At 40.2% G+C, this 12,676-nt stretch overlaps 1 protein-coding gene across 1 annotated transcript in view; it reads left to right on the top strand.

Annotated features, from left to right (window-relative positions):
• Positions 1-12,676, top strand: part of CLIC4 (CLIC family member 4) — a 68,718-nt gene that overhangs the window by 31,607 nt on the left and 24,435 nt on the right. The window contains exon 2 of the mRNA XM_088462534.1: positions 6,604-6,713. Within this exon, the coding sequence (XP_088318660.1) occupies positions 6,604-6,713 (110 nt within the window). The remainder of the gene's footprint in view (positions 1-6,603; positions 6,714-12,676) is intronic.

Below are 12,676 nucleotides of genomic sequence, written 5' to 3'. Positions count from 1 at the left end.
CGTGCTGCAGCAAGGGGGGGCGTGGCTACGACATGTGTTAACAATATATATTTATAATATATTTGGTTTTTCAGAGGGGGTTTCAGAGTACTCGTGAGTGCACTACTGGCAGTACCCAGGTACTGATACAAGGGGCAGGGCGGAAGGAGGAGCAGCTGTCATGCTGCTGCTAATCTGACATTGCTGCTCCTCTGACATTGTAATCATGTGACCTAGTCACAGGAGGAGAGCTGTACATGGCTGTATGCATTGTGCAAGGACACAGGAGCAGGAGGGGAGAGTGGAGCTCATCAGTCCTCAGCACTGCCGCAGTTGTGATCATACCTGGATGACGCTGTGCAGTGTCTGATGGAGTTTTCAGTTACTCCCAAGTCCCAGAGCAGACAGGCAAGGGTGCTAGGCGGGTGATCACACCAACCGCCCCCTCTCCGGATCCGCCACTGATTTCAGCTGGCAGGATGTCATGAGTGATCCTTGTTTTTTTTTTTTTCGTTTGTTGACTTCCATACTATACAGTCAGGTGCATAAATATTGGGATATTGACAGAATTTTCATCTTTTGGCCTCTATTCACCACCACAATGGCTTTGAAATGAAACAAACAAGATGTGCTTTAACTGCAGACTTTCAGATTTAATTTGAGGGTAATGACATCCAAATCAGGTGAACGGTGTAGGAATTACAATGGTTTCTATATGTGCCTCCCACTTTTTAAGGGGCTAAAAGTAATGGGACTATCAACTCAAAAGCTATTTCATGGACAGGTGTGGGCTATTCCCTCGTTATTTCATTATCAATTAAGCAGGTAAAAGGTCTGGAGTTGATTCTAGGTGTGACATTTGCATTTGGAATCAGTTGCTGTCGACTCTCAATATGAGATCCAAAGAGCTGTCACTATCAGTGAAGCAAGCCATCATTAGGCTGAAAATCAAAACAAACCCATCAGAGAGATAGCAAAAACATTAGGTGTGGCCAAATAAACTGTTTGGAACATTCTTAAAAAGAAAGAACGCATCGGAGAGCTCAGCAACACCAAAAGACCCGGAAGACCACGGAAAACAACTGTGGTGGATAACAGAAGAATTATTTCCCTGGTGAAGAAAAACCCCTTCACAACAGTTGGCCAAATCAAGAACACTCTCCAGGAGGTAGTTGTATATGTGTCAAAGTCAACAATCAAGAGAAGACTTCACAAGAGTGAATATAGAGGGTTCACCACAAGATGTAAACCATCTGAGCCTCAAAAAACAAGAAGACCAGATTAAAGTTTGACAAACAACATCTAATAAAGCCATTACAGTCCTGGAACAACATCCTATGGACAGATGAGACAAAGATCAACTTGTACCAGAGTGATGGGAAGAGAAGAGTATGGAGAATGAAAGGAACTGCTCATGATCCAAAACATACCACCTCATCAGTGAAGCATGGTGGTGGTAGTGTCATGGCATGGGCATGTATGGCTGCCAATGGAACTGGTTCCCTTGTATTTATTGATGATATGACTGCTGACAAAAGCAGCAGAATGAATTCTGAAGTGTTTCGGGCAATATTATATGCTCATATTCAGTCAAATGCTTCAGAACTCATTGGACGGCGCTTCACAGTGCAGATGGACAATGACCCGAAGCATACTGCAAAAGCAACCAAAGAGTTTTTTAAGGCTAAAAAGTGGAATGTTATGCAATGGCCAAGTCAATCCCCTGACCTGAATCCGCTTGAGCATGCATTTCACTTGATGAAGACAAAACTGAAGGGAAAATGCCCCAAGAACAAGCAGAAACTGAAGACATTTGCAGTAGAGGCCTGGCAGAGCATCACCAGGGATGAAACCCAGCGTCTGGTGATGTCTATGCGTTCCAGACTTCAGGCTGTAATTGCCTGCAAAGGATTTGCAACAAAGTATTAAAAAGTGAAAGTTAGATTTAGGTTTGTTTAGTTTGTCCCATTACTTTTGGCCCCTTAAAAAGTGGGAGGCACATATAGAAACCGTTGTAATTCCTACACTGTTCACCTGATTTGGATGTAATTACCCTCAAATTAAATCTGAAAGTCTGCAGTTAAAGCACATCTTGTTTGTTTCATTTCTAAGCCATTGTGGTGAATAGAGGACAAAATATGAAAATTCTGTCAATGTCCCAATATTTATGCACCTGACTGTATGTGTTTACTGTTTTAGTGTGTAAAATGGCAATAAATATGTAGAATAAGAACAGATGGAAAGAGAAAAGAAAACCTGTGTAACAAGTAAAATTTTGCAGGACAGAAAACTAAAGCCATTTCTTTCCTAAGCATATATGGTGGCAGATGGTTAGAGTGACTGAATTCTAAAAATTTGTCTTGAATTCCCATTTTGGATGTATGTGTATATATGTATTATATAGAGTATAGCTCACTGTGGGACTGATTTGCTGCCACTGGTCCTTATTCAGATCAGTGGCTTCGTGATTTATAAGTAATACCAGTGTATTGAGTCCGAAAGCCTGCGGGTCAATACCATAAAATGGCGGCTATGGTGTTTTGTCATGCTTCAAGGTCCACATACATAAAACCTACCTCAAAAGAAAAAAAAAATGGTTAGCAAATACCACTGTAGAATATCGATTTTGTTATATTTAGTATTCAGATTTAAACACAATACAACCTTTAGGCTTAGAGTGGTACTTTACAAAGCCAACGTATTTGGCAATTTTGGCCTATGGATTTAAAGGGACAATAATATTAAATACTAAACACGCCTGGTTTTGTACTTAATATCATTGTCCCTTTAAATCCAGCAGCCAAAGATTCCTCTCCACTATGTATGTTCCAAACAATGGGAAAAGGCTTTGCTGAGATTGTACAAACTACTAGAAATGGGATACAATCATTAGGAATCCTATGTACTAATTCTATAAGAATAGTCTGCACTTTTCCCCTTGGCATGTATCTTTTAGGAGTACCTACACTGCTCAGTTGATGGTGCCGTTTCATCCTTATGAAAGCTACCATTGATTCTGGAATCTGTGTGTTTGTGATTATAATATAAAACAAACCCTTGTATTTAAGTTTTGACAGCTCTTTATTTCATAGAACCTCTTTCAGGTGTGGTTTCATCATATTATGATCTCATGGTTTTTTTTTTTTTTTCCATATAACAAGTTGCTATATTAAACAGTCTTAAAACTACTTGGTTATATTCATCTTGGTTACACTGATCACTACCTTATTACTACGTGACCTTGCACACAGACACAGTATAAGTACAGTTCTGTAGCCTGGAATATCCGCTACATCTGGTAAGTCTCACCAACAGAACTACTGAGAATAGTCTCTTTCAGTCTCATCAGGTTTCTGTTTAATTTTGGCATTTAGAAACCAGTACATAGTCTCTAAAGCCAGCTGCAAAATACAGATCTTCGTGTGTTGTGTGCCAATAAATACTAGAACTACAGTGCAGCAATAATTAAAAAGAGCCTAATATTGCCGAATGTTATTCCTTTGCCAATATTTTAAAGAACCTTAAGAAATGTCAAAGTGTCCAGAGAATCAGTTGGCTTGTCACTCCCTATTAGGTAGCAGTAACTATCTGTAAGTTGGCCATATAGGGGTCCAGAGTTATGTAAATGTGTAGATAAAGTGTAACCAGAATGTGCTAAAAATAGGTCTTTGTGCTGTGGCCTCAGAATGTGACTGTGCTTTGTTCTTTTTATAGCGTGTGGCCTAAAAGTTAGAACAGATAAGAACACGCATGTCACATGCAAGAATCACTGCATGATGCAGGGACTTATTTCATGTTTAGACCTTCAAAAAGATCAACATTGCAGGCTCTGCGAATATTATTGATCACAAGTAATTTAAGCGTGTCCCACCACCAGCAGTGTTTTATTCTATGTACAGGTAATGGATACAAACATTTAGTGTATACAGAAAATGCACACAAGTAATGTCTGCATGCTGTTTGATTGTGCACTAGGCTTATTTTCACTGTAGTGTTAATGATAATAAGAAAAACAAGTCATACTTAGCCTTAACTGAAGGACGACACATGTTATCCACACCTGTGCTTGGTTGGATTTCTATCCTTCTAATATATTATTTAGTAGGCAATGAAATGCTGACTCTAATGGATTCAGGACTTAGTGAATTCATATGTTTAAGGAAAAGCAGTTTGGTGGGATTGTTTAATTCGTATTTACTGCAATCCATCTGCAAACTTACAATGCCTGTAAGGAATACAATCACCCACATCATATGCAGGATGCATTCTGAACACTTGTTTACTTAGGGCAGATAGAATCTTTTTCCTAAACATTTACAGTATCGCCCACAATATAACTTTATACTGTAAAAAAAAAGGCAATGTCCTCTGAGAACTTGGTTACTTTACAAGGTGAGAGAATATTTGGAATACAGTTTGCGTTTTGTAGTAACATATTTAGGTATTTTACTTCTGCAGCTCCTGGTTTATTAGGAAATAATATAGACAAATATGCCATTGTGGGGCCATTTTAGAGCTGGACGTATAGTGTGTGAAAAATGCAGGTGCAAATTACACCCCATAAAAGACTAAGGGCCGTATTCCATTTGAGGCGAAAAGTCCATTTCGGCGAAAAAGCATCGCGGGTGATGTCATTTCGACAGGCGGAAACTTTTCGCCATATTCAATTTCAAAGACTTTTTGCCTAGGCGGAAAGTCAATGCAATGGATCAGCAAAAAAGTTTCGCCTATGAATAAAAGACGGAAAAAAGTGCAGGATTGGGGTTTTGGGGTGCAACGTTGCGGGAACCCCCGTGCAGCCTTAAGACAGTCCCCCAAAGGTAAACTGCATCAAAAGTAAAAAAAAAAAAACACTTAAGAACTCCCAAGAAAAGTACTTTCGTTTTGGGAGAGAAAAAAGCAAAGTTAAAAACAAAGCTAAATAGACTCCAGAGGGGTCCCCAAGTATGCCCCAGGTGTTTTTTTGATTGCAGGTGCTTGCGGCAGGTGGCTATACCACGAATCCCTGCTAAATGCTATTCTTCACCACTTATGTAAAGAAGCAATATATCACCTATGGAGAACATTTGAGTACCCCAAATACCTTTAGCAGGCCTATTCGGAGGTATCCATAGTGATCCCCCATGTCAGTGCATCTTTTGGGGGGGTGTCGGGCTGATTTCCCCAAATCTGACAGGACTTTTTGCCTGTTTCAGTTTTGCCAGGTGCAGTTTTCGCGTCCTTTGAAATTGAATACGGGGAAAAGCGCGCGAGCGGAAAGTGTTTTCTCCAAAAACACACGATGTAGGCGGAAAGTCCAGTAGGCGAAAAGTATCTGACTTTTCGTGTCAAAGTGAATACGGGCCATAGGGTTTTATTCAGCAGATATAAGACCTTTTTTAATACATATGGGATCCATAAATATTGAGGTAAACCTTTTATCTCATTTTACCTTTTGATACATCCAGTCCTATGTGTAATTGTATGATTAGGTTTGTGTAATTGACTTTGAGCAGTATGAATGTGTGCAGTTAGTATGACAACCAGGGTGCCTGTGGCATTTGTATTTCTTCTTGTATCGGTGGGTTTCCTCTCACTGAAAAACCAATATAATAGGTTAATTTATTTTTTATTACATTAACCCTAGCGTTTGTCCATGTGGTATGGAATAAATACCGCAAACTCCACTGTTGTGACTTAATAAAATATTCTTTGTAAAGTAGTGTGTAATATGCACTATTTAAAAAATAAATGCAGATGTAGAAAAGTGACAATGGGAAACCTCCACTTTTGGCAGTGAGACAGATACAAATTATATTCAGAATAAACTTCAATTTTAGCTTTTATTCCATTCCATCTAAGGATACAACAGGCGATATGTGCCAAGCAAGTCTTGGTGCACATACAGTAGTTCTCTAACACTACTGTCAGCGTTTGAACAATGCGTTTGAGTGATAGTTCTGTATCTGCAATTATTATAGTTTTTGCTGTCTTCTTAAACACCAAGCTTAAAGGAGCAGTCTATTCATTATGTTAATATACTAGCTTGCGGCGAGCGCCGGAGCAACTCGTCAATGCTCTGGCGCGGAGACAGCTGATCCGAAAGTCAGTGATCTCCCTGAATGCTTTCACTGCCCCTTTCGGAGCAGTGAAAGTTAACACTGCCGTGTTCAGGCAGGCGGCCAAAGCTCGGCGGAAGTAGCCAGACAGGGGTGGAGTTACCCGAAAGGATCCCTCTTCGAAACCCGGGACTCCTTCCCATAGGAAAGGAGCCGGTAACGGGGAAAACGCCATCTGAAGATAGCGAATGCTCTGAAAATATTGTATTTTCGGAGCTTGATGAATTTAGGTCCTCATATTAGTGTATGGGGACAGCGAGCCATTCCGAGAGAGGTAAGCTGCTTTTACCTTTTTGATGAATGGTCCCAAAACTTAGTTTCTACAAAAGCTGGAGAAAATGTTCAAGTGATAATGAATAGACACCTAAGTCATTGCTAAATGAATAATCTTCTTTATTGGAAAACTAACCACAAAATGTACTGTAATGCATGGAATACCCATTATAGAACAGAATACTAGCAATTTACACCACTGTTTGTTTTTCCCCTTATTTCTTCTAAGATTTTACGTTTTCCTTTTTTCCAGGCTGGCAGTGATGGTGAAAGTGTCGGGAACTGTCCCTTCTCACAAAGGCTTTTCATGATTCTGTGGCTAAAAGGAGTGGTCTTCAATGTGACAACAGTTGACTTAAAGAGGTATCACTGATAACTGGATTAGAGAACACAAAACTAGGCTTGAATGAAAAGTGCTTGTTATTAGGGCCGCAAAATTTCCTATTGTGCCCATTTTGGGATTAATGCAGCTATGCGCGCTCCTGATTCTCGTGTCATCCAATTGAAAAAAATTGGGTGCGCTAATTTTTTCTGCAAAAACCCGTTTAGAATTTTTTTTTAAACCAAATGGGAAAATTAGAAATGGAAAAATCCTGTAGCCGACCGCAATTTCACACGCCGCAGGGTAAAAAATTGAATATGCCCCCAAGTGTTTGTGTCTGTGCTCCTTCTTGTGTGTGTCTGTTGGGTGTTTTATAGTAAATTATTGGGTTACACACAACGGGGATGTTACATTGCTTATTCATGCAGTTATGTTATGAAGCTTGATTTGGCCCAGTAAATTAGAAGGCACTTTTTCTTCCTGGGATATAGCCAATAAATATGTATTAAAAGGCACTGCATTTTATCTTTTTTTTCAATTTAAATCTGACCATTTATAACAATCAGTGTACATTTGTACACTGCCTATAAACCTACCCTTTCCCTCCTCCCTAATTCCGTTATGTTGTTGCTGCACTACTGTGATGGCAGGATGGAGCACAGGAGGCGTCCGTCACACTTTGCTCTATCTGCTATAAAGTATCACAGATTGGCCAGTGAGCGCTGTGGGAGGTGGGAACCAGGAGGGGAGGTGAAAACATTATCTCTGTCAAAGGATGGTACAGCCTGGTGCAAGGTATTCAGCTCATGGGAAGAACGGACCTACAAAGCTTTCTGGATAAAGCTCAAATGGTATGAATCAGAAATTGTATTACCTAAAATATGAGCTGCACTTAATACATCAATTGTGCAGTATATTAAAATGACAACTTAAATTTAATGACCTCATTTAACCACTTAACTGGCTAATATTATTAGCAAATTATGTAAATAATAGCTATTTAAACATTATTCAATATATTATTCTTTTTTTAGCGTGTGTGTGTTAACAGTAGTTTTTTTTTTTTTTGTTGTTGTTTTTTTAAACTGCTTGCAGGATTTCACAGTCCTGCAAGACAAGCCATCAGCAGTGGGTGTTTCTGAGGATCGCATATAACTGCTGTTGTGTGACTGCCCAATCACTGTGGTCTGCAATGATCAGGACACATGGGGGACAGAGCCGCGGGTGCTGTGTTTATAACACATTGTTTTTCTGATTCTGCCCCCACTTTGCTTCCTCTATCAGTTAGAGTACCGTAAGGCTCCAGTCTTGGGTCCTCTGCTTTTCTCAATCTACACCACCTCAAACTAATCGGCTGTTTCGGTTTTCAATATCATCTGTACGCGGACGATATTCAAATCTGCCTATCCTTCCCAGATTTGTCACTATCTGTACTGGTCCGTGTCACTGAATGTCTTTCTGCCATTTCATCTTGGATGGCATCTCACACCCTAAAACTTACCATATCCAAAACACAATTACATTCCACGGGCAAAAAGTTACAAACCTGATATCTCTCACTGTTGATAACTCGACAATGAACCCCACACCACAAGCACGCTGCCTAGTTGTCGTCCTTGACTCTGAACTGTCCTTTGTTTCCCCACATTCAATCTGTCTCAAATTTATGTTACATACATCTAAAAACATTTCCAAAATTCAACCATTTCTTACAGAAGACCATGCAAAAACTGTAATCCCTGCACTCATTATTTCTCGCTTTGACTATTGCAGTAGTCTCCATACTGGTCTTCCCAAAAACAGGCTCTTGCCACTGCAGGCTAATCTTTAATCTTCCTTTTCAAACTTTTTTTTTTTTTTTATAACTCTCTTGTTTTGTGCAATCTGTTTTTATTGAAGATTTCAAATTAACAAATATACAAAAATAGTACAAATATGTCCATATCAGAACGTAAATATAATATACATATACAAATGATGGAATCAAGTACAATAAAATTGAATTAAAGAAGAAACCATAAGGAAGGGATCACAGGATATAGGGGGGGAGGAAGGAGAGGTCGCCGTAAGTGTGGTAGATTGATGTTAACATAATAAGAAAAAATCTAGTTATCTGAGAGGTGAGATGTTAGACATATAAGTTTTAAATTCCATGGTGGACTTGTATTCCAGCCATAGGGACCAGATGTTAGTGAAAGTGAATGGCTTGTCTATAGATGAGCTTAAAAGGTCTACCATCGACTTGTAGTAATCGATCCTCTGGAACCAATCTTTACGGGTTGGAAGGGTGCAGGATTTCCCAAATAATGGAATAACCGCCCGGGCCGCATTGCTAAGATGGCGTATTAAGGATTTCTTGTAGGACCCTAATGATGTATGTGCATGATTCAGCAACCAAAATGTGGGATCATTAGGAACGGGAATACCTAGAATTTGTTGCGAGATGGAAATAACTTCAGACCAAAATTTATACAATTGAGGGCAGTCCCACCAGATATGTCGTAATGACCCAGGACCTGAGAGGCATCTCCAGCAGGAGCCAGATATTGTTGGGTACATAGTATGAAGTAGGGAAGGATGTCTATACCACTGCATTAGAATCTTGTACTGAGTTTCTTTGACAATCGTGCAGAGCTGCAATGAGTTTTTAAAAATATGGTTTGCCATTCTTGTTTTGTGAAGGAAACACCCAGGTCTAATTCCCACTTTTTAGCCCATGAGGGGGTAGGAGAGTGTGAATTAGTTAAAAGAAACTGTTATATATTGGAAATTGTGTGTGAAGGAGAGGTTGGAGAGACACACAGTTTCTCAAATGAGGTGAGGTCTCTCTTGGCTAGCTTTAATCTATCTGCGGAGGTCAGGAAATGACGAACCTGGAGAAATTTCCAGAAGTCAGATTGTGGGATTGACCATTTTTCTTGGAGTTCTGCAAATTGTTTAACACCAGCTGGCTGACCCTGAAGAGACCCTCCAGAACCCAGGTAGGAAAATGTGACATGTTTAAACCAGGGGAAAACTCAGGGTTAGCTAAAAAAGAGGTAAGAGGACCAAAGCGTGAGGAACTGTGTGGGTGGCATCGCAAGGATTTCCAAATAGAAAGAGGAGATACAGTCAGGTGCATAAATATTGGGACATTGACAGAATTTTCATATTTTGGCCTCTATGCACCACCACAATGGCTTTGAAATGAAACAAACAAGATGTGCTTTAACTGCAGACTTTCAGATTTAATTTGAGGGTAATTACATCCAAATCAGGTGAACGGTGTAGGAATTACAACGGTTTCTATATGTGCCACCCACTTTTTAAGGGGCCAAAAGTGATGGGACTATCAACTCAAAAGCTATTTCATGGACAGGTGTGGGCTATTCCCTCGTTATTTCATTATCAATTAAGCAGGTAAAAGGTCTGGAGTTGATTCTAGGTGTGACATTTGCATTTGGAATCAGTTGCTGTCGACTCTCAATATGAGATACAAAGAGCTGTCACTATCAGTGAAGCAAAAAGTGGGAGGCACATATAGAAACCGTTGTAATTCCTACACCGTTCACCTGATTTGGATGTAATTACCCTCAAATTAAATCTGAAAGTCTGCAGTTAAAGAACATCTTGTTTGTTTCATTTCAAAGCCATTGTGGTGGTGAATAGAGGCCAAAATATGAAAATTCTGTCAATGTCCCAATATTTATGCACCTGACTGTATAGTCGGATGAGATAAGTTTAGTTTAGGTAAGGAAGGTAACCAAGGTGTAATTTCAGGGGGAAGTGTCATGAAGCAGCCTTCAAGAGCAACCCTTTGCTTAACCTCTCTATATCTTGTCCACTCAAGAATTCTATTAAGGTGAACAGTATGGTAATAAGATTTGATATCCGGAAGTTGGAGACATCCCAACTGTCTTGGCCGTGGTAGGATGTCACATCTAATCCGAGGTCTCTTCCGGAACCAGATAAATTGTTGGATAAGTAGATTTAACGAGCAAAACCAAGAATCAGGTATCAGAATGGGTAAAGTTTGAAAGAGGTAAAGCAGTTTAGGAAGTGTATTCATTTTTACCACATTGATTTTCCCAATCCAAGAAAGCTGCTTCATAAGCCAATGGGAATAGAGGAGAGAAGAGGGGAGAAATTAGTAGCAAATAGTTGTGACAAGTCTCTGGTTATTTTAACCCTTAGGTAGGTGATGTGTGAGGGGTGCCAAGAGAATGGAAATGCAGTTTGTATGCCCGTAATCATGGAAATAGGAGCGGACAGGTTGAGAGCCCAGGATTTTGAAAAATTAAACTTGAAACTGGTTAATTTTCCAAACCGTTCAAACTCACCCATTAAATGCGGCAAGTATGTCACCGGATGGGATATGGTAGCCAGTAGATCATCGGCAAATGGGGCCAATTTATGCTCTATACCGCCTGTTTTAATACCAGAAATGAGGGTTAGCTCGAATGGATTGTGCCAGAGCCTCCATGCAAATAACAAAGACCAATGGCGATAAAGGGCATCCTTGTCGTGTGCCATTGGTTATGGAAAAGGTTTCAGATAGGGCGCCTATAATCCTCACCCTCGACGAGGGACAGGAATATAGGGTTAAAATCCGATGGAGAGCAAGAGGACCCAATCCGATGTGCACGAGCACAGACCTCATAAAGGACCAACTGATTCTATCGAACGCTTTTTCTGTGTCGGTAGAAAGTATAATGATTGGAGTGTTCGCTTGGGTAGTGGCAAAATGAACCAGATTGAGGACTTTTGTGGTATTATCACATTGGTCATTGTGGATCAGCTGGGGAAGAAGGGAATGTAATCGGTTTGCTATTAGCTTGGTATACAGTTTAAGGTCAGCATTTAATAGAGATATGGGTCTGTAGCTCAGGACAGGGAGGGGTCCTTACCCGCTTTAGGAATGACAGAAATATAAGCCTCTAGAAATTGTTTTGAAAATTCGGATTTTGCAGAGATAGAGTTGAAAGCGCTTAGCATCATAGGGGTCAATTTGTCTTTAAAGGTTTTATAATAAGCTATTGTCAAGCCGTTTGGGCTTTTGCCAGCAGGAGAGGAGGATAAAGCTATCTCCAGCTCCTGTAGGGAGAAGGGACATTCTAGAGTGAGTCTGTCTGACGGGGAAATTGTGGGGAAGGAAATAGATGAGAGAAAATCTAAATTGTCTTGTGAAGTAGGGAGGGTAGGTGAACCAGAGGAAGAATCATTCAGATTGTAGAGGGACGAATAATATTGCTGGAAGCATGAGGCAAGTTTGGAGGTCCGAAAATGAGATGTGCCCAAATTATCTTTAAGTGTATGTATGAATCAAGCTGCTCGCTGAGCTCTCAGGGCCTGAGCCAAAAGTTTTCCTGGTTTGTTCCCCCATTGATAGAAGCGATTCTTACATTTTCTTACAGAGAGTTTGATATTATCTGAATGTAATTTACTAAGAGCATTGCGTGCATCTAAAAGTTTATGGTAGGCATCATCAGACAGTCAATTTATGGGACGTCTAGAGGGATTGAATCTGGTGTAGCAAGGCCAAGATTTGCGCAGACTTTTGTTTTTTAAGATATGAGCCTAGTTGAATGAGTTTACCTCTGATGATGCATTTGTGAGCCTCCCAAATAGAAATTTGAGACATGTCTGGAGTGACATTATGGGTAATGTAATCTGAAAGATCGGGATCAAGTTCGGCTTTACAGTAAACATCTTGTAGGAGGGACTCATTAAGGCGCCATGTCCATTGTTTAGAAGGGGAGTGTGGGAGGGTCAAGGTCACTGAGACTGGAGCATGATCCGACCATGTTATTGGGCCAATAGCAGCATCAGCGACCATGTGAAGATGTCTATGGCTGATAAATAAATGGTTCAAACGGGAATAAGTGTTGTGTGGGTGAGAATAGAAGGAATAGTCACGGCTTGTAGGGTAAAACGTCCTCCAGGAGTCTGCCAACTGGTGATCGTGGAAAAACTTCCTAACCTGTCGATATTTAGTGGAAGAAAACCTAGGTGCATTAGAAGATAT

This window comes from Taudactylus pleione, unplaced genomic scaffold (genome assembly GCF_031769625.1).
Source record: "Taudactylus pleione unplaced genomic scaffold, aTauple2 ptg000007l, whole genome shotgun sequence".
Lineage (NCBI taxonomy): Eukaryota > Metazoa > Chordata > Amphibia > Anura > Myobatrachidae > Taudactylus > Taudactylus pleione.
Note: the sequence above shows the minus strand (reverse complement) of the source record. Positions and strands in the feature narration are given on the sequence as shown.